The 27266-nt window shown below is 35.3% G+C and overlaps 2 protein-coding genes across 2 annotated transcripts; one reads left to right on the forward strand and one right to left on the reverse strand.

The window, feature by feature from the left end:
* Positions 1 to 11839: 11839 nt before the first annotated feature.
* LOC121774128 (MLP-like protein 43) lies at positions 11840 to 12782 on the reverse strand. Its single transcript, XM_042171046.1, has 2 exons — positions 12580 to 12782; positions 11840 to 12189 (listed from the first exon to the last, which is right to left on the reverse strand). Exons 1-2 carry the CDS (start codon positions 12767 to 12769, stop codon positions 11933 to 11935), a joined length of 447 nt encoding a protein of 148 aa, XP_042026980.1. The 5' UTR covers positions 12770 to 12782; the 3' UTR covers positions 11840 to 11932.
* Positions 12783 to 20694: 7912 nt separating this feature from the next.
* Positions 20695 to 23108, forward strand: LOC121775531 (transcription factor MYB114-like). The gene is made up of 3 exons (XM_042172615.1): positions 20695 to 20841; positions 20953 to 21082; positions 22581 to 23108. The coding sequence occupies exons 1-3, from the start codon at positions 20712 to 20714 to the stop codon at positions 23008 to 23010; spliced, it is 690 nt and encodes a 229-aa protein (XP_042028549.1). The 5' UTR covers positions 20695 to 20711; the 3' UTR covers positions 23011 to 23108.
* Positions 23109 to 27266: the final 4158 nt, after the last annotated feature.

A 27266-nucleotide genomic window follows, 5' to 3' on the forward strand; every position in this document is an offset into this window, starting at 1 on the left:
CTTGCTATTTTATTTTCCGAAGTATTAGCTTAGTTTCAAATTTACGCCGTACTTAGTTTAATTTTAATCGAAGTTGTTTTATTTTAATCCGCGCATTTACTTTTCCGCTGTCACCTGCAATTCACTTGATCCAGTAGTTAAAGTTCCTTTGATCAAGTTAGCAAAATTTAATTCTGTCTAGAGTAAAAACAGTAGTTAAAAACTCCCAAGTTAAAGCGTGGCAGCAGCCAACCCCCCTGTTCACTACTCACACACTCGACACACCAACTTCTCAGTGGGATCGACCCCGAACTTGCCGCTTTACTGTTAAAGTAGTGCAAAATTGGGAGTTTACAAATTACATTGGTAGGAAACGAGCAAGAGCGAATTCGAATCAATCAAGTGGCAACGACATTTGCTAACTGTTCCAATCAGTTCGGTTATCTTCAATATAACTTGGTCCGAATTCACGCCCCTCTCGAGGCCTTCCAAAATGGCGCCGTTGCCGGGGAAGCATGGTGTTACTTTATGTTTGTGCCTAGTGCATAGGTGTATATAATCTTATTTCTTTGTTTTCTCATTTTGTTTTTTTTACTGTTGATGAGAAGGTACCAACGCGGTGGACACTGGAATCATCCATTTCTATACAGAGAGACTAACGCTCATTGGAGTGTCCAGGAAGCCGACGTTGTCACCACTCGTTACAGAGCAGCATTAGAAGCCGCAGCAGCCGCGGAACATAACATACAACCACCACCACTCGAACAAGCAGAGATGGCCCTCGTCGTTGACGACTCAGGAAATGTCTCTCTGCATGCTCATGATGAGAAGGAGCCCACACATGCCATTGCCGCTACTCCTGGGATGCGGACCATTGCGATCAAATCGGGAGTACTGGCAGTTTTGTCCCACTTCTACGGTCTTTCGAAGGAGTGTCTGTACGCTTTTCTGGAGGAATTCTGCCGATACTGTGATATTCAGCCTGTGCCGGCTGGATCCACATCCGAAGATTATAGGCTCAAAGCTATTCCCTTCGTTTTAAAGTGCGATGCGGGTGTCAGGCTGTCAAGGCGGCCAGAAGGATCCATCAGAACCTGGGCAAAATTCCGCATGATATTCCTAGATCGCTTTTTCCCAGCATCGAAGACAAGTGCCCTGAAAAGGGAGATTACAGAGGCTAGGCAGGAGTACGATGAACCCCTTGGCCAGTACTGGGACAGATTCCAAGGTTTGCTTCAAGCATGCCCCAACCACAAGATGGATGAGAATGAAATCTACTCTGTTTTCTACAGTGGACTCACTGTGGATAGCAAGAACGACCTCAACCTCGCAGCTCAATGAGATTTCTCAAAGACTGCATTCAGCCAAGCCAAAAATATACTGGAGAGGCTGATCGAGGCTAAGCGGCCTTATGAGACATCTCGAGGGCAGTATAGGAGAGGGGCAGTGCATGTAGCAGAGGCGCGCAATGATGAAAAGTTGGAGGCTCGATTTGAGCAGATGGAAAAGAAACTGCTGGAGGCAGTAGAGAAAGCCAGACCACCTCCACCACCTGCACCAAAGGAAACACAGTATGTGCCGCAACCGTCCCCACCAGAAGAGCATCACTACTACTATTGCGAGTTCCCCCCTGAGGTAGGGCCGCAGGCACAAGTAAATGTCGTTGGCCACTAGAACGCAAATGGCAACTGGATCCAGTGGAAGCAGAGAGATGCTCCATGGAGGAACCACCCAAATTTCAGGTGGACTGATCAGAATTAGAGCCAACCATCGCAACCCTCGACACTGCAGATGCAACCCTCTGAAGGGCAGCCCAACTGGCCTGCTTGGGTCCAGGATAGATCAAACACTGGAGGGAACAGAATGCAGGGAGGTCAGGCAAGATGGTCAAATGGACCGCAAGGGAACTGGTCAAGTGGAGGACAGTCTAACTGGTCAAGTCGACAACAGGAAGGAGAATGTGGGTACCAACACCAAGGCCCTCAGTTTAGCAACTAGGGAAGACAGTCAAATAATCAAATTATGAACTATGTCCCGCAGTACTAGGGGTGAGCAAAAAACCCGGAAACCGAATATCCGAACCGAACCAAACCGAAATTTTGAAATTCGGTTCGTATTTTTCGGTTTTTCGGTTCGGTTCGGTTTTTAAAATAAAAAAATTTTGGTTTTTCGGTTCGGTTCGGTTCGGTTCGGTTCAGGCGAAGAAAAAACCGAAAAACTGAATTTTATATATATTCTATTAATTTAATATATTATATTATATATAATATATATTCTTTTAATATATTCTACTATATAATATATATTATATGTATTATTAATTTTATATTATATATAAATATTCTAATAGTATATATAAAATAAAATAAAATAAAATACACATATATAAATATATATTTATATTATATTTATTTTTTTCAGGTTTTTCGGGTTTTTTCAGGTTTTTCGGTTTTTCGGCTTCGGTTTTTCAGTTTTTCGGGTTCGGTTCGGTTTGGATTTTGAATTAAATTCGGTTTTTCGGTTTTGGCAAAAAACCGAACCGAAACCCGAATGCACACCCCTACGCAGTACCAAAGAGGGAACCAACAGAATAATCCTCCCCAGAACCAGCCAGAGCAGCATGGACCTTTCGGCTACTATCAGCAAGGCCATGGAGGAGGTCGATTTAATCAGAGATATAACAAACAACAATTTGAAGGTCCAGGAGATGTGATGATCCCGGATCAGCCCCAAGATGCGATGCGAGAAATACAAGAGACTTAGAAAGAACAGAGGGTTGCACTCGAGATGCTTACAAAGCAGTTATCTCAGGTCGCCATGTCACTGGGTGAGCTGAGAGGGAATGAAGGAAAGCTCCCGGCCCCAGTGCAATAACCTACAGGGCTAGAAAATGTCAATACAGTCTCTCTGAAATCGGAAACAGTTTGCCAAAGCTCATCTACGAGTTTTGTAGCACCTAGACCCAATCATAACGGAAGCCTTGAGTCCAGCACCCTTGATCAAGTCACACAAGGAAAAGAGTCCAGCACCCGTAAACAGGTTGTTGGGAAGAGGAAGATGGGCGAAACAGAAAATGTGACTGGAGTGATCCAACCTAGTGATCTTCCACCCAAGAAAGCTGACCCATGGGTGTTTACGCTTCCAATCTCCATCAGAGACGTTCTAATGGAGCAAGCAATGTGCGACCTAGGGGCTTCCATCAATGTTATGCCATATTCTATGTATGAAAAGCTGGGGGAAGCAAAGCTAGTCGAAGCCGATATAGTGATACAGCTAGCGAATGGGACTTGCATTTACCCCGAGGGAATTCTAGAGAATGAAATCGTCAAAGTGAACAAATTTGTGTACCTCGCCGACTTCTTTGTCATAAAGATGACGGAGCCAGGAGCGGAGGAGTCCGTTGGAATTCTCTTGGGAAGACATTTCCTATCTACCGTCAGCACAGTCATTGATGTCCGCCATGGTACGATGAATCTAGAGTTTCATGGAGAACGACTTACAGTTGACATTAATGAAGCTGCAAGGGAGCCACGGGACAACGAAAGCATACAATCGGTAGATACCGTCAGGCCTTTGGAACAAAAGAGTCTGGAAGCTGAACTCTTCATTAAACCATCCTTTTATTCCACTGATAATGAAAAGCTTAAGGAGGAAGCAGCTGACTAGTTCGAAGCAACGATGATTGGGAAAATGGATGATGAAGCTATTGAAAAAGCAATTACGGATTTCTGCAAGCCAACACGACCCGCCAAGACAGAAGAGATCACTCAACCAGGAAGAATCGAAAAACCACCTGACCAAGCCATTCCACTGAGAAGAAAGTTGGAAGCGAGTCCCTCGCCTACGAGGCAACTATTACCTTTACCTGGGTCGCCAGTCCAATCAGACATATCACAAGCCAGATCTGTAAGAACATGGAGGACAATTGATGAAAAAACTGAGACCGAGTGGAGAAGGAGTCAAGTGGAAAACAGCAAACCTGATGGAGATGAACCCAAATCGGTACATGCATCCAGCCACGGTGGAAAAGGAGTGACCGATCCCTCCTCGAGAAAGGAAGAGCCCATCGGTGAACAGGAAGGGTTACCGTCCCAGTGTCAAATCAAACTAATATCGGAATGGGCGAACTCTAATAACACCATGGCGACATACACACTGGAAGCAAACATGCACAAAGGAGACCCCCCAATCCGCTCTCCTTCGTAGGAAAGGGTCATCGGGTTGAACCTTACAGAGACAAGGCCAAGGCAGGCATGGTGGAAAAAGTTCCACCAACCCTGCCCAATCTCAGCCAGTGACCAGGTAGAAGGAGTGATCGGGTACTCCTGCGTAGTCCGCTTGATCAAGCAGCAAATTCTAAAACTATTAAACTGATCAAGTGACGTCCTAGGGGAACCCAGTCAAATCCTTGTAGTTAGTGTAAATAGTTTTTCAAAGAGTTAGTTTTTTTTATGTCTTAGAAAATTAAAAGTCGGAAGTGGAGGCAAGAAACTGATCAAGTGGAATTATTGAGTTTGCATCTGGATTTAACTTACCACTTGATCGGTGCAACGAAGGCTAACCAATGGCCACAGTGATTCAATTGATCAGGGACAGGTGGTGATAGGACATATGCAGTCATTGGAGAAGTGTTAGGCTGCGCCAACTGTCGCAATGAAAGGAACATCCCAAGGAGAAAGAGAAAGCGTATCAGGGAAGCTAAGCCAGCTGGTACTCTGAAAAGGTGCGCCCGTACATGAGCAGTCATTAGAGGATCAGGTTGACCAAGTCAAAAAAAAATTTGAGAAAAAGAAAAGGGCAGGAAAAAGTTGTAACCTGACTCGAGAAATCGAAAGTTAGGAAATAAGCTAAAAATTTAAAAGGCTAAAGGTCGTTTTTTTGACCAAAGTAAGTATCTAGTAGAAAAATAAATATCCCAACTTGATCCAGCAAGTCTAGTCATAACTTTGATCTTTTGACTCATGTGATTTTTCTTTTTACAATTTAAAATTTTTATTTTAAACTTAGAACCCCTAGGAGCCTACCCTTAAGCCCCGTTACAACAAAAAACAAAGACCTTAAGGAACTATCTTGTGCAGTCCGATTCAAGGTATTAAAATTGTGGCAATACCGAGTGAACAATCCTAACATCTCTGGTGAGAAATGAGCGACTGAGTGAATCAACAGTGGTTTAGATTGAGCAATCTTGACAAACTGACACCTTGATCAAGCAAACGCGAAAAAGAAGAAACTTAAGCTACTGGCAAATGGATTGACCTTAACCTCAGGTATGATTGTTGGAAATTTATTCGGTCTAATGCATACATGTGTTTTTGGTTTTGAGTCTTGTTTTTCTTTTCGTCTTCTTTTACTCGTGAAATGAGTAAACCATGCCTGAAATTTGCCTTATCTTTTTCTTTTCTTTTTTTTTATATACTTGAGGACAAGTATGTTTTAAGTGTGAGCAGTTTGATAAGATTCATTTCATGCATTGGTTTAAGGGTAAAATGTGTACTACTTGATCGGTTTATCGCGCAAAATAAGTGTTAATTGTGCAGAAATGCCGCTTGACCAAGGCAGCAAGGCTGAACTAATCAAGCAAGTACAAAAGGCGATAAAAGGCCAAAAATCGGGGAAGTTGATCAAGGGGAGTAGTCAAGCAGTTAAGGAGGGGACCACTGGGTATCAGAAGAAGGACATGCGAGGCTATGAGCTGGATGGTGCGCAACATTCTGTTATCAAGGACAACGTTCTAGAAGGGGACACGTGCTGATACATGAGACGCAAGGACGAAGCTGAGTCACTAATTTGTTACTGAAAAGCGTCATCGATTCTAGAAGAAGAGCACGTAGCAATCCATAAGTCGCTCATTCTCAACATGAGTGAATATTCCCTGTCAAGATCGTTATCCAGCTGGAGGCCGAGTCGAGCTTATAAATAGAGGATGTGCCACCACATGAAAAAGAGACCGATCCTTTACTTTCTGTCTAGTTTAGCTTAGTTTAGTTCTCTAGCTTAGTCCAGTTCTCTAGAATAGCTTAGCTTAGATAAAGTAATGCGTAGTTAGAAATGGCAATCAAAGAAGCGCTGCAGAATACTTGTTATCTGTCGGCGTATTCCTAAATTTTCCGCCGAGATTCTTCTCGGTTTTACTTGCTTTCTTATTTTCCGAAGTATTAGCTTAGTTTCAAATTTACGTTGTACTTAGTATAATTTTAATTGAAGTTGTTTTATTTTAATCCACGCATTTACTTTTCCGCTGTCACCTGCAATTCACTTGACCCGGTAGTTAAAGTTCCTTTGATCAAGTTAGCAAAATTTAATTCTGTCTAGAGTAAAAACAGTTGTTAAAAACTCCCAAGTTAAAGCGTGGCAGCAGCCAACCCCCCTGTTCACTACTCACACACTCGACACACCAACTTCTATGTGGGATCGACCCCAAACTTGCCGCTTTACTGTTAAAGTAGTGCAAAATTGGGAGTTTTCAAATTACATTGGTAGGAAATGAGCGAGAGCGAGTTCGAATCGATCAAGTGGCAACGATATTTGTTAACTGATTCAATCGGTTCTGTTATCTTCAATATAACTTGGTCTGAATTCGCGCCCCTCTCGAGGCCTTCCACCACTCACTGACATTTTGCAGGTAGAAGGCACGCATAGGCCAGCTGGATCAGTTTGATGATTTAACTTGAGCAAGCCACGAAGATACAAAAAGAATGAGAAGAACAGAGAGCACAAAAGTGAAAGCTCTTTCAGTCGGAGGGAATAGTAACAAGATATAATCTAAGATTAAGTGTGATAGTTGGAAACGATTGACTATGACTAATTATCACATAATTTATCATCTAGAATTAAGTTGTAGGATTCAGTCTCAAGAATCAAATACACTTACATATTTAATCCCGAGATACAATCATGCAACCCAACAACCCCGTAATGTTTTTATTTAATTTAAGTTGTATTGTTAAAAGATTGAGCCACGAATATAACTGCCCAAGTACAGAATGAAAATATTAACTTGCCTTCATTAAATTAGTCGATGTTAATCTTATATATTTGGTCCACAACTCACAGCCACAGCTATTAACAATAACACGATTAAGGGTGAATTATTAGTCCGTATACGTTACATATGGAATTTGTCGCCATAATATTTGTCTTAATCATTTTGCAGTGAAGAAAGGTACTAGTAAGACATTATCACATTTATCATATTGATAAAAGCTACTACCTTCGTCCCATAATAGAAGTCATACTTTCTTTTTAGTTTGTCCCACAAAAGATGTCACATTTTCTTTTTTGCAAAAAGTTCTCCCTCATCACATTAATGAAAATATATTATTTTCTCTCTCCACTTAACAAACAAAATAACGTCTCCTAAAATTTTATGTCACTTCCCAAGCGTGCTATATATTATGGGACGGAGAAGTACTACTTATAAGATACATAGAAACTAGTATGAAGTGCTATGTTAATATTTTGTTAAAAAAAGTTAATCAACTACTAATCCAGAGATATGATAACAAAACCGATGCACTTTGATTTTTTTTTTAAATTCATCCTACTCCCTTCTCCCCCAATTATATGTTCTAGTTTTTCATTTTTGACCGTCTCATGTTAATAGTATCACTTCACTTCACTTTAATAGTGGGCCTCATATTACACTAATTTACTTATATTCATATTTTATTATAAAATTATTATATATAAAACCAGGATCCACATTTTACTAATCTTTTCAATTCACTTCCTATTACTACCATTCTTAAATTCGCGTCGGATAAAAGTGGGCCACATTAAAAATAGAGTGAGTATATAAAGTGGGACACGTATTGGAAAACAGAGTGAGTACATACCTACCTTATCCTTCTGTAAACCTTAATTTTTATCTGGATTTCAGTACATAAAGATATGGTATCTACTTTTCATCATATACTGAAATTGGGAACATTCTATATTTATGGTATAACAAAATCATCAGTGTATCAAAATTATTACTCCCTCCGTCCTACTCAAGATGGCCACATTCTTCAGTGGTATGAGATTTTAGGAAGTGTTGTTAGGTAGAATAAAGTAGAGTGAAAAAATGTAGTTGAATATTTTAATGAGGAGAGATAAGGTTATTTCCAAAATTGGAATGTGGTCATCTTGATTAAGACAAACAAAAAAGGAAAGGTGGTTATTTTTATTGAGATGGAGGGAGTACTATTATTATTATGTCAATCATAACAGAATTATTAAAATTTCACAGTAATGAAAATTTAGTGATTTAGTAAACTTTCCCCTTCTTCCATGAATAAATATCCCGCTCTGATGGACATGAATTTTAAGAAATGTAAATAAAAGTGGATGGAAAAGTTAAGAAGATATAGGCTGTACTTTTATTTATAGTATTAATTTTACACTCACCCGTCCCTAAAAAATAGACAACATTTGAAATTACATGAATTTTAATGTACAATTGGTAAAGTAAGATAAAGATAGAAAGAAAAAGTGATTGAAGTATTGTTAATGATAATAAGACTCACCTCATTAAGGAGAAAACAGTTCCCCTTAATAGAATAGGTCTATTTTTAAGGAACATCCCAAAATGATAAATTTAGTTTATATTTAAGAGACGGATGAAGTAATAAAATATTAGTGAAATATATTAGTGGAAAATAAAATTTATTTACCACATCTAAAGGTGAAATGAGACATTTAGTTGTAAATGATGTGAATCAAATCTCCGTCTTTTATCCTTCAACTTTAGTGGTTTTACACAAATTTGATTTCATTTGAGAACACTATTTTCATTGTAGGACGAAAAAGACATGAGATGGAGTTGGGATGAAAATGACAGCTAAGGATAAAGTTCTGAGAACAACTTTGGAATAATACAAAAGATCCACTTGGCCTGAGTGACAACTTCATCTCCGATACAGAAGAGAAGATCCACTCGGTCTGAGTGGTATTGTGGTGAGAAGACACTCATTCTGAGTGGCTATCATATCTCCAAGATCCAGTCGATCTAGTGGGTTGAGGGCAGAAACACCGCTCTCAGTGACAGTTATTGGCGTGCTATTCAATTTTTAACTCACTTCTTGAGAGCGGTTTTGGAAATTCTTTGCAGATTCAAAAACACCCTCCCTTCATTCTAAGGTAGTTGATGTGTTTCTTTTTTACACATGTTTTAAGAAAATGATTGACTCATGCTAATTTGGCAATCAAAAGCGTCACACGCAAGTGTACGGGATATTTAGCACGTGGCAAGTTAAAATTATCGATCCTCGAAGACTAAATGCTGGAATGAATACTATGATGCAATGTCAAACACTATTTAGACTAATGATGGGGGTTTTGGGTTTTCTTAACTAATAATGAAGAACAAATAAGTAAGTAAAGACAATTAACTAAATAAAGAAAATAAAATATGGTTTACAAGGAAAGGATAGGGAAATGGATCCGTCGGAATGGATCAAGGATGTCACCTACGGGTCATGCTCATCTATTGGGCCTCAATTGTGGTTAGGAAAGTCGGGATGGTTGGTTAGACCCTCTCTCGTGTGCATCTAACACGTTGATCGACCTCTCTATAGCACATGCATCTCTTGATCACATGTGTTGCACGGAGTTATTGATTGCACATCTATCCTAATCATGCATTTCTCAATGACAACAATTAAGTAAGAAATATATTTAATTGGTAGCTAAGCAAATAGATAATAAAAGCCCAAAAATCAACAATACCAACAATATGAGATAGAAAAGCATTAAACCAAATATCAATCCATACAATCTAATCAAACTTCTCCAAATCCTCACTAGAAAATTAACTAAACATGATCAAAGTCAAATAAAATGAAATACAAAGGAAATGAAAGAAAGCATAGTAGAAAGATAAACTAGAACTCCCTCTAGGTGGGATTGATGGTAAGGAGTCTTCTCCTTCAATCTCTTGAGAGGAGAAGCTCTTTGGCCTTCAAATCCTCTTCATTCTCTTGTTTCAGCTCGAAAATGTGTTTCTGGGAGTTAGGGTTCGAAAAATGTGATGTCCCTTTTATATTTGGGGTGAAAAATGGGCAAAATAAGGAAGCTGTCGAAAATGTCCGACCTGGCGATTTGCATGTGTCAAAATGTCCGACCGGGCGTTTTGTCTGGAACCCGTAATTCACTTCAAAACGCCCGGGCGGGAATTTCTTCGGATGGAAAACGCCTGACCTGGCGAACTATCTGTATCTTGATATGCAATTCTAGCTAGAACGCCCGGGCGGGTATTTCTTCGCCTAGAAAACGTCCGGGCGGGCTTTGTATTGTCCCGTTCAACTCCGATTAAGCTCGTTTTAGACCTGTTTTTGCATCAAGACTTCGACAAACTTGTTAGCTCTATAAATAGCAAATAAGTGGATGAAACCTAGACTTTACTCAACAACTTGTGTAAATCACCCACCTAAACCTCCTAAACTATGAGTTTGTCAATGATATTGAATAATTAAAGTGGAGAGAGAATAAAGTAAGAGATAAACTAATGTACAAAAGACTCTTCTTTATATTATTCTGTCTATTACTTTACTCTCTTTCCATTTTAACTATTTATTACTCCATTTATCCGTGAATAGGAGTCCCGATTCACTTTTATCACAAATGGTAATAGGGTCTCACCTTCCACTAACTCATTCTACTCACATTTCATTTAAAACTAATAAATAAAAGTGGGATCCCTATTCCACTAACTTTTTTCTACCAATTTCTTAACATTTCTTAAAACCCGTGCCGTCCATAAATGAGACTCCTAATGGCGGACGGAGGAAGTATCATTTTCTCAAAACAAGTGCAAAAAAAGAAATGACTCAACCATCTTGGGACGGAGGGAGTACTATGAAAGATAGGAAAAGACGAGGAAGAAGAAGCAGAAAGAGTTTTAAGCCAATTATGGCCAAAACTCCGGCAAACTGAAGACTAGCAACGTCCCATTTCACGAGATCATGGTTTTCCTAGTTTAATTGTATGGATGAAATTCTCATTTTATCTTGATTTATTCTTAGGTCTTTGTTGTTATCCCGCTTTTGGTTCTTGAATCATAATATCTCATATGCACATTTTGATGTTGTTTTATATAGTTTTCTGTTGTCTCTTTTACATAGGAAGGGATAGATTGCGTAGATGATAGGCTATCACTCTATACTTGTTCAAATGATAACTTGATAGTAGACATTATGGATCAAAATGAATAGTTTACCGTTCTAGTTTTCCGTGCATATGTAGGATCTTTAATCATTAAAAATCAACTTTGAGATGTATATTTAGCTATCCATAAGTTAACCAATTGTTTACCATGTAGTATAATGTTAGAAAATAGAAACCAAACTATTCTTCATGTGTCTAATGAATGTTAGGAGCGACAATCTCTGGTATTGTTTGTTTATTCTATAGTTCAAATCACTTTTTGTTACATAGAGCATTATTTTAGGCCTCATATCTTCAAATCTAATGATCCATATTTAGTAGTAGTAATAGTAATGAACTAAATCTTCGTTATCATTTTATTACATCTCCATGTTATATACTCACTCGCCCTCAAAAATAAGAATAGTTTTACCATTTCGGAACATCCCTAAAATTAAACCAAGTTTAAATATGAAATTTTTTTAACCAGTTATACATTACTAATAATGTGGACCACACAATCCACTAATACTACTTTCACTACTTTTTCTCTCTTTATTTTATTTTACAATTGCACATTAAAATACGTGTCATTAATAAGTTTGTCTATTTATTGAGGATAGAGAGATTATTTAAAAACACGAAACAGAAAGTATGTCATTAATTATATAGGAATATTATTACACAAAGGGAAACTTGTAGTGAATATATATATGATCACACGACATGGTGTGAAACACATATTTATCAATTCCAAACATGAGTAGCATCAACACACATAACCAGACAGCAGGATAATTATATATATAGGAGATGAAACGATTGCAGCTCAGTTGGTGAGAAGATAGGCATCAACGAGAGTGCAGACAGTAACGGCAAGAGGAACATATAGCTGAGGAGGAGGAGAGAGAATAGTAGCTTTCTCATACTCAATGCTCCATTTTGCCAAACCATCACTTACACTAAGAGTCGCTTTAAAACTCTTGTATACTTGCAGAAGATCTCCGTCCAATATAGTAAATGTGATGATTTTTGCAGCATCGTCTATCGCCTCTAACAATACCTTGGCAGTTGTTGGAATCGCTCCTGTCATCAAATAATATATATATATATATATATATATAAATATATGCATCAAACTACTATATAATACTTCCTCCGTCCCAGATAATTTGTCCCATTCTTCCATTTTGGTCCGTCCCATATAATTTATCTCATTTCACTTTTACCATTTTAGGTAGTGGACTTCATATTCCACTAACTTATTTCTACTCACATTTTATTATAAAACTAATATATAAAAGTAAGACCTACATTCCACTAACTTTTTCAACTCACTTTTCATTACATTTCTTAAAACCCGTGTCCGGTCAAAGTGAAACAAATTATCTGGGACGGAGGGAGTAGTAACATAATATCTACCAAAAATAGTATTATGATTTAATTTGTGGATAGATATATTGTGACATTTAATACCAATAATATAGTGCCAGATCTTGATGCAGCCAACGGCGCCCTCCTCTCCTTGGACGAGCTCAACTCCGGTGAAGGCGGCTGGGAATATCTTGACAATGTCGTTCATGTTAAACTTGAAGAAGTTGTAGAATTTATCAGCTGGGCATTTGATTGCAGCGCTAGCAACTAGGGTTTCCACTTGGTTTGCCATTTTGTGTAATTTAGTTTAGTGTGCTTGGACTTGCAAGACTATTATCTTCTGAATTTATATTGCTGTGGCAACATTATTATATTAGTATTGGTTTGTATCATTCATCTAATCCACACCTAAAAAATCTTATAATTAGTGCCCCACTTTGAAATCGGAGAACATATCTTAGCTAATGATTCTTGATAGTGATCATTGGGCATAAATAATTGCGTAGTTATACTTACCATATTTAACTAGTCCAATTTCTTTAAAGAAACTTGATACTAGTCCCCCTATCCCCGTATGTATTAGACAATAACAAATATGATTCACATTTCACTAACGTTATACTACTCATAATTATTGTACTATAAAAGTAGAATTCACATTGCACTAACTTTTTTTTTCACACACTTTCCTTCATAAAGTTAAATAATTTTTTAAAACCTGTATTAGTCAAATATGAGATCTCTAATGGAAACCGGAGGAAGTAATTTATAATGCATGCATGATCACTCACAGTTTCTTAAGCATGTGTAATCATATTTTAAAGATGGATCATGATCATGTTTTCATTCTTTTACTTTTCTTTCATTCTTTTTTTCTATTTTTTAAAAAAACTTTTAATGATGATTAGACATGCGGATCTAAACCTTTTCATGTCATAGATCGTGCAAAAATAATATTTTTTGGCACGTAAATTAATGTATCTATTTGGATTATTAAAGATAGAGTTGTGATCATATGATAACCCCTAAATCTCGTAATATCCCTATAACCAAATCTGAACCACACATATTTTCTAATCTTGTGGTTGAGATTCAAACTTAGATTTACTTCATAAAAAAAAGCGCGGGGGTAAATATGTCATTTCCCTCATTTAATTTCTGAATTTCACCAAATATCACGTAAAATGATAAAATGATATATGTTAGGTTTATTGCATAGAATGATAGTTTTGCCGGATAGAATGATACTCTGAGTTGATAAAATGATACTTTTGACTGACTGATAAAATGATATATGTTAGGTTTATTGCATAGAATGATAGTTTTGCCGGATAGAATGATACTCTGAGTTGATAAAATTATACTTTTTGACTGACTGATAAAATGATATATGTTAGGTTTATTGCATAGAATGATAGTTTTGCCGGATAGAATGATACTCTGAGTTGATAAAATGATACTTTTGACTGACTGATAAAATGATAAAATGATATATGTTAGGTTTATTGCATAGAATGATAGTTTTGCCGGATAGAATGATACTATGAGTTGATAAAATGATACTTTTGACTGGCTGATAAAATGATATAGTTAGGTTTATTGCATAGAATGATAGTTTTGCCGGATAGAATGATACTCTGAGTTGATAAAATGATACTTTTGACTGATAAAATGATAAAATGATACTTAAATAAGATTTTACGTATTTAAATGAGCGAAATTTGTATATCATGGGAAATAAGATTTTACGTATAACTGAACCTCATACATACGCGTAACTGAACCTCATACATCTGTATATCATGAGAAATAAGATTTTACGTATTTAAATGAGCGAAATTTGGATACGTAAATTTTATCATGGGCGAAATTCAGAAATTAAATAAGTGAAATGACATATTTACCCTCTGCGCCTTTTTTATGAAGGAAAGCTAAGTTTGAATCTAGACCACGTGATTTTAAAAATGTGTGGTCCAGATTTAGTTATAGGGTTATTACGGAAATTGGGGTTATCATTATAATGCACCCCTATATAGATATTTGGATATTTATCCTTATAATAGTACTCCCTTCGTCCTAAAAGTACTCCTTCCGTCCAACAAAAAATAATTTTATTTTACCATTTTAGAATGTCCATAAAAAAATAGTCTCATTTTTAAATAGGCTAATTTTTTCTCTCATATTTCATCCACTTTTTCTCTTTCTCTCATATTATAAATAGAATGGAGTACTTACTTTTTCTCCATATCGCTCTTACTTTACCTACTTATTCTCCTTCTCTCTTACTCTATCAATTTCACATTACAACCCGTGGCATCCACAAATAGGACTATTTTTTTTGGACGGAGAGTGTATGAACTTTTTCCTTTTCAGTCTGTCTCTACACTACTAAAAATGTGGACTTCACTATCCACTAATACTACTTTCATTATTTTTTCTTTTCCTCTCTCTTACTTTACCAATAGTACATTAAAACTCGTTTCAATTTTTTTTTATTTTTTTAGAGACGAAGGGATGATTATATTACACATTTGTCAATCATGACAGACACAGATCATATTCCAGTGAGAACTTTTTTTAAATAAGAACTTTGAGATCTTAAAATTATATTTGTTTTATGATAAATAAAATTTATTGGCATCAAAAAACATATCAATTCTTGTACTCTGTTAGGAATTGATACTAGGTCATGAATTGATATTCATTAATCAGTGAACATATTGCATTTGAATATTGAATCGCCAAAACAAGTCATGGGTCGTCGTCGAGTCTGTCACGGTGTCACCTATATTTGATTATCGGCGAGGAATTAATAGCGGCAATATACTCCATCCATTTCACTCTAGTGACATGATTTCCTTTTTTGGATGTCTCACTCTATATGACACATTTTTCAAAACTGCATAACATCACATCCTGAACAAGAAATACTCCATTTAGAGTGGGACGAATAAAGTAAAATGCAATTTGACTATTTCGCTTACACCTAATTTCACCTAATTTCTGGGAAAATAAAAGATGCTCTTATAAATTACATATATGTATGTATACAAGCAAATAATCCTAAAAACATTATTCTATATGCTATATATATGGTCTCATCCTTGAAAGAATTTGTATTATTCAAACTTTATGGCAATAACAACACGATTTCACTTTCACATGTCCGGCGCCCTTGGAAATTTTCAAACGTTTGTATAAGCACATATACAAAATTGGGTAGAAACTTTACTCTACAATAATAAAATATTGATCTTAATTCTATCCTAAACCCCGTTGTTGGAATTTTTCAGTTGAACATTTTAAAAAAACGTTTTGTTTTTAATGAAACAACAAAAAGAAACTTTTCATTTTTATTGAAACAAAAGAGAAAAGAGAATATCTAGAAGTATAAGTGACGTGAATCATGCACAAAATGCGAGTAGTATCTGGCAGTGAGAATAAATTTGAATTATAATGATCTTCTCACTATCACCTTATATGACCTACCCATCTACTAATGCAAACTCAAGCAATGACGACCATATACATGCTTTTATTTATTATTCATTATTATTGATCTTTGCATGTTTTCAGTATTAATTTTTGTGGTTGATTTTGCAGCCCACACATGATTATCATGTGTCAACGGTATATACTTATTAGATGCTAGGATAAGTATTTCGACAATTAGATTTTCAATATCTCGTCACAACCACCAATTAATATAGATGAGATTAAAAATCGAAGAAGAGCTTTATTTTGAGAATTAAAGAAGTTGTGATGATGTATAGACTAGAATTGGATGGAAATAGAGAGTAGCCTAGTGTGGACATCAATACCTAATATATTAATGTGAAAAAATGATACTTCCCAGCCCCATTAGGTCGTGTGATCAAAACAATACACACAAGAGACAACATTTTAATTCATGCATTCTTTACAGTTCCACAAGAACGTGTGAAAGATCTATTCGGCTATGAAATTCTTCTTTAGGCTCGTAAATGGCACGAGTTTTAATGTGCAATAGGTAGAGTAAGAGATAGATGTGAAAAAGTAAGAGCGCGGGGGGAAAATATGGTGGAAGTCGTGTTAGTGGATTGTGGGGTCCACATTATTAGTGGTTTATAATTGGTTCGAAACTTTCAATATTTAGAATTAGTCTAATTTTAGGAGATGACCCAAAATGGTAAAACTATTCAATTTTTTGAGGACGGAGGGAATATTTAATACTAATAGTAAGTTATAATTTAAAATTATTTTGTTGTACTAAAACTTATTTAATCTTGGATTAATTTATGTATCATCTATAGTGAATTTCATTCGTGGGTTTTTTTTATGAAGATGTGTGGTTATTTATAGCATTTCTTTATCATATATATTGGATTATCGACTCTTTCAACTCAGCGTTGCTTTTAATGATAACCACCATATATATTTCTAATTTCTATGCTCATCCTTTAACTATTTCTCTCTCAGTACCATCTCTATCGCATCTTTCTAATATGGCTACTATTGTCCGCTATGCCAACATCAAATAATAGCATACAACTTGTCATAACTGCATTTTCTAAAGATAATAAATTGCAGTTAATGGGTTAAAGATGCGGGAAAGAAAGAAGAAAAATGGCTCATCCACGACTTTTAAATAGAAATAACTGAATAAAATCAGAGTATCATCTCAACGATAAATAACTCAGAATTAATAACATCTCAACAATACGTGAACTCGAAAAAAAATATTTTATCGCCAGCGTTCAAGTGCGAATGATGCCATGTATGAAGACACGATAGATTCAAAATACTAAATGATACATACTTCTTCATTGACCTTGCTCAACACCCACCACGTCTATCACCGCTCAACTTGCACATTTTTTAAACCATATGCACGAATGAGTGACCTCAGGGCTGAGTAATTGATATACTCATTGAACATCTACCGAAATATACATTTTCATAAAAAAATTTGTCATGCCACCATTTAGTGACCTTAGGGTTTTAACGTTAAAAAGACCCAAGTCAATAAAACATTTCATCGTAAAATATGGTTTAGCAGCTCATCATCCATCACATCCATCATACCATATTTGAACATACATGACAGGGAATGTGGCCATATTCCAAATCACTAGACCGGTCAACTCGAAAGATGGAGCCTGAACTATATGTACACTAGTTCGAGTACGAATTGTGGCTCTACTGGGATCTGAATTCGATTAAACATACATTCCACATCATTTTTCACATAAAAACCATCATATTTAAAAAAAAAAAGCCCACCTCATTTACACAATTCCTCAACTCGACCTTCCGTTCTATCAAGTAGTGTACGTAAAAACCTCTTTTAAAACAAGACAATATACTGATCAAACTTTAGGAAATGCATGATGCATCGTACGTCACTACGTGGGTATTCATTTTATATTCTCGCCAGTCTTAGAAAAATCAAAAGTCCTCTTATATTAATTAAATCGGTTAATTTAATTCGTCACATTAATAAGCTCAGAAACTAATTAATGCAGCCCATCATATAGTCCTCCAACCTGTCGGCCCAAATCCTAAAAATTGAAAAAAGGGAGCCTAATTCACTTAACATTGAAAACACTTAACCCAACTAATAATTTGATTCATCCCACATTCTATCCTTGCCATTTATTAAAACACACGGCCCAAAATAATTAAATTCTTCGGCCCAAAAAATGGAAATTAAGACCAGCCCCAAATCCAATTTTCATAATCAACACTATCGGCCCAAAGCAGCATGAGATTGAAAGGGATGGAGGAGTGGATCTTGATTGGTGGTGGAAATGATTTGAGGCTGCTGCTGTGAAATTATAGTTTTCACCTGCAGCTTGATATAATAATACCACTATAAAATCTCAACTAATTTTGCTTGTTTGGGCCCCTTCAACGTGGCCCAACACTTATAAGTGGGCTGGAACAATTAATTGATAAATTCCATTGGATTTCACCTACTTGTATTGTAGCTGCTGACATGTTCATTTACTTGTAATCTTAGCTCTCGTTCCTTTGGTGTAGTAGACCATATACTCATCTATGTATAACATTTCGATATACTAGAAATTCCATAAATGTATTTCCTTCTTTGGATCATTCGAAAATTCATATTCTTTGCCATTTCGATTTCTCTTATATTTGATCAAGTAGAATGTGTAAAGAACTTGAGTACATTGATAACATTCGGCTAAATATTTGATGTTCAGTAAAGAATAACTAAAAAATAGAAAATATCAAGATTCAAGAAAAAGGTGACATTGCGCGGTCAAATTGAAAAAAAAGGTGCATTTTATTTTCTATCATCTGTGTAGGAAACAAAATAAACCACGCCATTAGATTCCCAAGATCAGACAGGAGTGGAATATGCTATTGTATCTGCCTACTATACACGTTGTAAGACACCATCCCTAATTCAAAATAGTTCAATTCGTTATAAAAATCAAAATAAAATAGTACTCTCTCCTCCCAAAGTAGTTGGAGACAACTTTTTTATATGAAATTTAAGAAGTTGATATTGAAATATCAATATAAGGAGAATAAAGAAAGAGAGAATAAGAGAAAATAAAGTATGTGAACGAATGAAAGAGTAAAGTAGATGAGAGTATTGTTTTGTTCAAAGTAAAATGACTCAATTAATTTGAGACGGCCAGAAAATGAATAGGGCTTGACTATCTTGGGACAAAAGGAGTACTATTCTATCTGTTTTCTAAAAGTAGTTTTATTGGTGGATGATACTGTCGAAGCATATATAGAAGAAAAAAGATCCGTGATTGATACAGTTTAAAATAGAAAATATTACTACTCTGTCCCACTAAAGATGTCCACAATCTTGAGTGGTACGGTGTTTTAAGAAAAAATATTTAGTGTAATAAAATAGAAAGATAAAATGCAGTTGGGTGTTTTAATAAGGAGAGAGGAGAGATGAATTTGTTTCCAAATACGGAAAATGGGGTAAAATAAAAAGGAAATGTGGACATTTTGAGTGGGACGGAGGGTGTATGTAATATAACCTCTATAATAGAATGATTTCTTTTTTTACTTAGTGATCCTCTTATAAGGGAGGAATTGTACCCAATTATCCATTTAGAAATAAGAAAACATGTATACTATTATCTACAAATCACAATGTCTAGCATATCAATCCTTGCCTCTTTTGATTACCATCTCCAAGATGGTATCAGGCCAACTTATTAGAGTGGGGACTCGGAGAGATTTCATCACTATCCCAGGGGCATAACTTTCCCGACCTCTTTTCCTCGACACCGTGAGCAAACAAAATGTCAGAATCCGATAGTTTAAACACCAATTTCCCAATAGAATTTGTGGCACAATTTGCCGAATTCCTCAAACTTAGCCTTGATGCAGCCAATCCGAATCCAACCCCATCAGCACCTCCATCAAGCCAACCAGAATCCTTCGGCGAAGTTATGATTGGTTAAATCATCTAAAATAAAAATACCAAAATATTTATGTTGTTGTATGGGTGAGAATATTAAGTTTCCTAAGATATATGCTCATGCCGTTTTGCAAGATTTAGTTCTCTAAAGATTTCAAATGTATTCATTATTTAAAAAATATTCGTTAATATAATTCTATATATGGATTCACCTCTATGTGTGGGATCTAGGATTGACTATAGTTTGAACACAAGTTGTTCACCGCCTGTTTTTCATATGCATGGTCAATAAAGCCTTTGACATTGAAGCAATATTTTTTATTTAATTATTGTGTTGTCTCATTATTAAATTTATAATCTATAATTTTCTTTGTGATAGAGAATTTATTTAATTAAGATTTTTATATTGTTTAAAATCCAAGGGGTAGAGCAAACGTATGAATACTCTAAAAAGGCAACTTAATTATTTGCTAAAAACACCTTGACTCCTTGTCTCCTTGAGCAAAGAAAATGGAGAGCGGTTTTGTGGCTGGGAAAAGTCACACGTCGTCAATCAGATAGATAGAAGAAGAGTGTTAAAATTCATAATTTTTTTCCCACATCGACTTGGTAACGATCCTAGCTTACCTGTATAAGTGTGGATAACCCTCCCCTCATAAGGCCTTTTAAGGGGTGAGTGACCCATTTATAATAAAGAGCATTAAAAGTGATGGATACATGACTGATGTGTTCAATAAATTGCCTAAAAGTTAATCTATCTCTCCTGTTACTTTCACCCCCTTTGGCATTTTCTTGTGTTATAAATAAAGATCATTATCGATTTTGTCACCACAATGAAATGGAAAATAATACTAATAATAATAAAGGAATAAGAAAAGGAGCTTGGACTAAAGAGGAAGATCTTCTTCTCAGAGACTGCATTCGTAAATACGGAGAAGGGAAATGGCATCTCGTCCCTCTCCGAGCTGGTAATTTCTTCTTCTTCTTCTTCTTCTTCTTCTTCTTCTTCTTCTTCTTCTTCTTCTTCTTCTTCTTCTTCTTCTTCTTCTCTAATTTATTATCACTATATATATTTGCAGGGTTGAACAGATGTAGGAAGAGTTGCAGGCTGAGATGGCTCAATTATCTCAGACCAGATCTTAACAGAGGCTTTTTTACGAATGATGAAGTTGATCTCATCGTCAGGCTTCATAAATTGTTAGGGAACAGGCAAGTCTTCATTTCCTAATTTTTACGTACTTTTTTTGAGTCCAAAATAAACGAAGAAACTAAATACACAGAATTACGAAAATAATTAAGAATTTGAAATTAATTTTAGTATAGGCATTAAATATAAAAAATCCAATGCTCAGTGCCTCCCATTGTTGATCTGGATGGTTTGTGCACGTTATGGCTAGATTTGGAATGTTATATAATTAATAGCTTTACCGTTAGATTTGGATGTTTGTCCTAATTTCTATATTAATTCAGAAGATTCACAGTGAAAAAATAAATTATATAGTATTAAGTTTTATAAAATTGTATAGCCCAATTATGGACGAATCAACCCCAACCGTTAGATTTGGAAGTCAGTCCTAATTTCTATATTAATTCTGAAGATTCGCAGTGAAAGAATAAATTATATAGTATTAAGTTTTATAAAATTGTATAGCCCAATTATGGACGAATCAACCCCAACCGTTAGATTTGGAAGTCAGTCCTAATTTCTATATTAATTCTGAAGATTCGCAGTGAAAGAATAAATTATATAGTATTAAGTTTTATAAAATTGTATAGCCCAATTATGGACGAATCAACCCCAACCGTTAGATTTGGATGTCAGTCCTAATTTCTATATTAATTCAGAAGATTCGCAGTGAAAAAATAAATTATATAGTATTAAGTTTTATAAAAGTGTATAGCCCAATTATGGAAGAATCAACCCCAACCGTTAGATTTGGATGTCAGTCCTAATTTCTATATTAATTCAGAAGATTCGCAGTGAAAAAATAAATTATATAGTATTAAGTTTTATAAAATTGTATAGCCCAATTATGGAAGAATCAACCCCAACGATTATTTTTAAACAGAAAATAAATTTAACATGAATGATAATTATAATGCCTAGCTATATTCCCTAGTTAATATTTCTAAAATTAAGTTAATATAAATTAAATCACAGCATATTTAAATTAGAGAAAAATAGGAAAAATCAAGTACAAAAATTTATAGTGCGATACCATGTCACAGAAAACAGACGACCAAAAACTTTTATGGATATGATATCAAGTTGCGGCATTCTATGATTAGGTCAACCGAAACACTTACTAGTATTTAATTATCCCTAAAAATAAAATCTAAAAAATCATACTCCTAATTAACAACAAAGGCTCAATCGAAACAGGAGAAGTTTATCTCTCTGTCTCCTCGATAAAAGATGTCAACAATTAGCGAACAAACCCTAAGTACTATTCACTCAAGTTGAAGTTAAGAAATTCGAAGCAATAAATAATTGTAACCCCCACTTATTTATATCTACAAAGCAACAAACTGTGATTTGGTTGTGACATCTCAGCTACTCCCTTTGAAAAATTTATCTTAACATTTTTTAGCATGTGATTTTGTACATGGTTTTTTTAATTTAACTTTTAAATATTAAAATAAATTAAAGGAATATAACGTGTTATTTTTAATTTGCACACGTTTTGTTATCCAACAACGGAGGCAGATGGTCGTTGATCGCCGGCAGACTTCCCGGACGGACTGCCAACGACGTCAAGAACTTCTGGAACAGCCACATTTCAAAGCGACCGCCGCCTCCGCCCAAAGAAAAAGCCATCACCGAGAGCAACATCGTAAGGCCTCGAGCTCGGACCTTCTCCAACTCACACCCACCGGCTTGGTCCACCAAACTAGCCGTATCGAGCTCATCCACGCCCGCTGAGAAACTAGCTACGAACAGCGATCCAACGAGGTCGTCTTCATCGGCGCTGCAGGACGATCTGGATGAATGCATGCGATGGTGGGGAGACTTGATCAAGATGTCGGAAAATGGGGAAAAAAATCAGTTTATGTTCTCTGATGATGACGTGGCATGTGTACCGGAGCCGGCGATCGGCGATCTAGGTGGTGCCGATGAAGAAGGCTTTGACGTTTGATGATTGATATACATATATCCTTATGCTTGTTGTGTGTAAAATGAAATGTGAGATAAACTCTAAAAATATAATAAAGTGTTTATTGTATTAATATTTCATTACACATCATGCCTTTCATGAACTTCAAATTAAATCGATCCTTAGAAAATAGAGGATGCACCCATATCAACCCTGAGTTCGAAAAAATATAACCACATGTTTCTGTAATACTATCATTACTCACATTTCAAATCCTTCTCAACTTTTTCTTGCTTATTTTACCTCTGAAATCTTTGAGGTCATAATTAACTTAGATTTTTTAAAATTATTACTTGCATATATTAATAAAATTTTAGATATATATATATATACATCACATTTAATAATAATAATAATATACTTGCTGATATATTTTTGTTATTATTTAAAAATCATTTACATGATATTATCTAAAAATATATAAATATGTATAGTTACTGTTTTTTAAAAAATCCAATGTGTATTTTTACTTATTATTTACAACACATTATATTATTGTATAATTCAAAAGTTTTTTAATAAATTACTAGTACGTATGAACTTTAAATGTTAGGATTTGAATTCAAAAAATATTAATGAATTTAGACTAATTATGTCCTCAAAACTTTCGGAAAAAATGGAAAAGAAAAAGTTAATGATAATTTAAATGTGATTAATGATTTTTTTGAGACTAGCTTATGGTCATATTTTTCTGAGTTAAGGTGCCTAATGATTTTCATTTATTATATTATGTCATGGTAGATTTTCATTTGTTATTGACTCATTGTCATAAGAAGCATAATTAATACTTAGAAAGTTTGTTAGAGTTGAATATATGAATAAAAAGTTTGTTAGAGTTGAATATATCAACAACAAGTTTGTTAAAGTTAAGAATATCACTAAATAGAAAGTTTGTTAGAGTTGATCATATATGAATAATAAATTAATGGGGTAATTGATAACTGTTTGTAAAAAAGAAAAAAATTAATGTTATAGATGAACCCTCCGAATTTGGTGTAGCATCAAATCAGGAAATAGCATTGTGTTTTATGCCCATATCTTGTCAGTTCGAAGAATTAAATGCTTAGTTTTCTGTCCCCAAAACACAAAATTTTGAGGATAAACCTAATAGATAAATAAAATTGTTGAGAGAGAAATTAACTACTCCATTAAACTTTCAAATTTTGTTCGTTCATATATATTCCTATGGGAATGTATTCATATTCAAACGCTAAATAAGAGTAAAACTCAAAACACTTGCAGTCCATTAGATCTTGTGATCTAACGGCTAGATTAATGTCACGTGTCATCTAATAATGTAGATTTTTAGCCTAATAACGTAGCTCGGATAATAATGTAGCATTTTTATCCTAATAAAATAATGTAAATTTCCAGTCTGATAATGTACCTCGGCTAATAATGTAGAATTTTAGTATAATAATGTAGCTTATCACAACCATCCAATCTAAGGATCCAAGGGCTGTGATTTGTGCTGTGTTTTACACTAAGAAGATGTAAGGACTCTAATACCCCTATTCTTATGTATATATATACCTTCAATATGTTGTAATAAAAATCCATTTTCTTAAAAATCCATTTTCTTAAATCTTGTGTAAAAAATAAATGTCTCTCACTGAGGGAGTATATCATTGTACTGGTAGGAGGTCCCTTTGGTATATTCAACTGCATTGCATTAACGTAGTATCTTATTGCACCGACATGATTATCACGTATACCTGCATGGACCAGAGAATTTACTACACTATCACTTCAATTTATTTTAATTAATTAACACATCCTTCAAATGGCTACAATTCAAACATGTCCGTCCCCAAAGAACATCTGTTCAAGAAAGTAATGTGAACTCCAACAATTCCCCTTTATAAATCAAGCCATAACATATTTGCTCATAAAACGAACTTAAAAGTGAATGAATGAATGAATAAAGAAGATTGAGAAAGTTTTAAGGAATAGAACACCACTTTAGGACATAAGACTTTCTCCAAAATAATAAAGACAACCATTGACAATTTTCACTAAAGCAATTAATCTTATAATGACATCTATGCGTTCATAATTTTAACATACAAAATTGAAAAAAGTTTTGAGTTCTGTATCAAAAAATAGTACTTCCTCCATCCCAAAAGAATATGCACTTTGAGTTCGGCACGAGCTTTAATGCAAAATTGATTAAGTAATAGAAAGGTAGAGAGAAAAAGTAATTAAAATATTATTAGTGGGAAATGGGTCCCACCTTATTAGAAAAAAGAGAGTTTTCAAAATTGAAAAATGCATATTCTTGTGGGACGAACTAAAAAATGAAATAGTGCATATTCTTATGGGTTGAAAGCATTTGATCACAACTCTAATATTATGTTTACGTATATATAATTATTGATATTGTCATAATAGCCTTATTAATTTCTAGAATCGGAGAAAATATTCACTAGTCCTTTGAAAGAGCAGGTTTTCAGTATTGTGTTATATGCAGGTGTGCATCCAACTGATCAGGATAATATCCTAACCTAACTGAGTCATTGGCACGACAACTTAAACCTGGTATCAATTAAATTTCCTCAACCCACTTCTACTGATTAGTATAGTGGAGGTAAGGGTCGAATCCCACAGAGATGATGCGTTTGGGTAATTGTGGTGATATTCTGGAAGAGTTTGGTTAGCTACCACGCTTGGGTTGAGACTCTACCTATACAGGAATTAAAGGGGTGTACTCTACTGACTGGGTGGTGCGAAAGTGAACGACATGTGGTTGTGTACGTGAGAGTGGGGGACAAGGTGTTTCAGGGTCATGTGGAAAGTAGATGATTACTATAAAAGGCTAAACGGAATATCAGAGAATAAGAGGCAGTTAGGTGACTACACTGTCAGGTCTGTAGGGTACCAGCAGAAAAGTAAAGGACAAAAGCAAAAAGTAACTAAAAAGTAAAAGTGGTCCCAAACTTAGATGTGGATGTTGTCTTCTCCAACAAACATGAACAAAATCAAACAAACTCAGATTCCATAGATGAAATTACAGATTAACAACTCCACAAATTAGATCCACAATTAACTCACTAAAATTTAAAGATTAAACAAGCGAAATCGAGAACTACACATACTGGACGACATGCAAGGTGACAGAACTTACGTAGACTCAATTTTCGCACTTAATCACTTCGGGAATTAAATCTAAACATCAAACTTAACTAACAACTCAGATCGAACAACTTCAAATGAAATCATGCTTCCAACACTTAGAAACAACCGCAACAACTAGATCTAAGCTACCTAGGCAGAATGAAACAGATTCAAACCGAAAAGAGATGCATAAAAACAACTTCATTGCATAAAACGTTTGGATCTAAACGAAATACTTCAAAAGATAAACGAGAACTAAGTTATGCAACAAATCCAACGAAAGAAAACAAGTAAAGGTTAACTAAGAAAGCGAATAAAGATTGTTTTGCCACTCCGGGCGATGGAACTGCTACGACTACGAAATAGACTGGCTGGAACGATGGAAGGCGAATCTCCGGCGAACTGATGGAACTTCAGGTGACCATGGCTGTGGCGAGGAATGAGAAAACGTAGGGCAATGCTGAAGGAACTGATCTACCGAGAGAGGATACTCTAACTAAGTGTGGATGTTGATTTTTTCTTCTTCTCTCCAAGTGGCTTCCTTTTATAGGGAGGCCCGCCCTTAATTTTTAGGGTAGACTCTCTTCGTGAAATGACTCTTTTGCCCTTGTTTGTGGTTGATCCTTCCCAACAATCATTCTTCTCCATCTCGAGCCTTTTTGGCATGCATCCTGGTCAGTATTGCACCCCCCTGGCGCTCTTTTCACCTGAGTTATCCGAACCTTTTCATACTGACTAGAACCCTTTCCGTGCACACTTTAGCAACTGTTTTGCAGATATAATCCAATTAAGCACGTTATACTGACCAGTAACCAAGGCCTAGAATTCAGATGCGGCCCGACTTGGCGTTGCGAGCATTCGGGCCGGACCCAGACCCCAATTCAAACTTTTTTTTAATTCAAAATTTTCTTATAAATATCATCTCATTCCACGCTATTTTCATTTCTATTTTACTTCATTTCTATCCCTCTTATACCAAATCACCCAAATAGTTTGTAGTTTGGGTGATTTTATGTTTTAATGTATTTATCTATATTTGTAATTTTCAATTTTCGAACGAAGAATGAGTTTTCCGTGTTATAATTGCTGAACGTTTTCTATTTTTACGAGTAAAATAGTTTATG

This window comes from Salvia splendens, chromosome 17, assembly GCF_004379255.2.
Source record: "Salvia splendens isolate huo1 chromosome 17, SspV2, whole genome shotgun sequence".
NCBI classification, from domain to species: domain Eukaryota; kingdom Viridiplantae; phylum Streptophyta; class Magnoliopsida; order Lamiales; family Lamiaceae; genus Salvia; species Salvia splendens.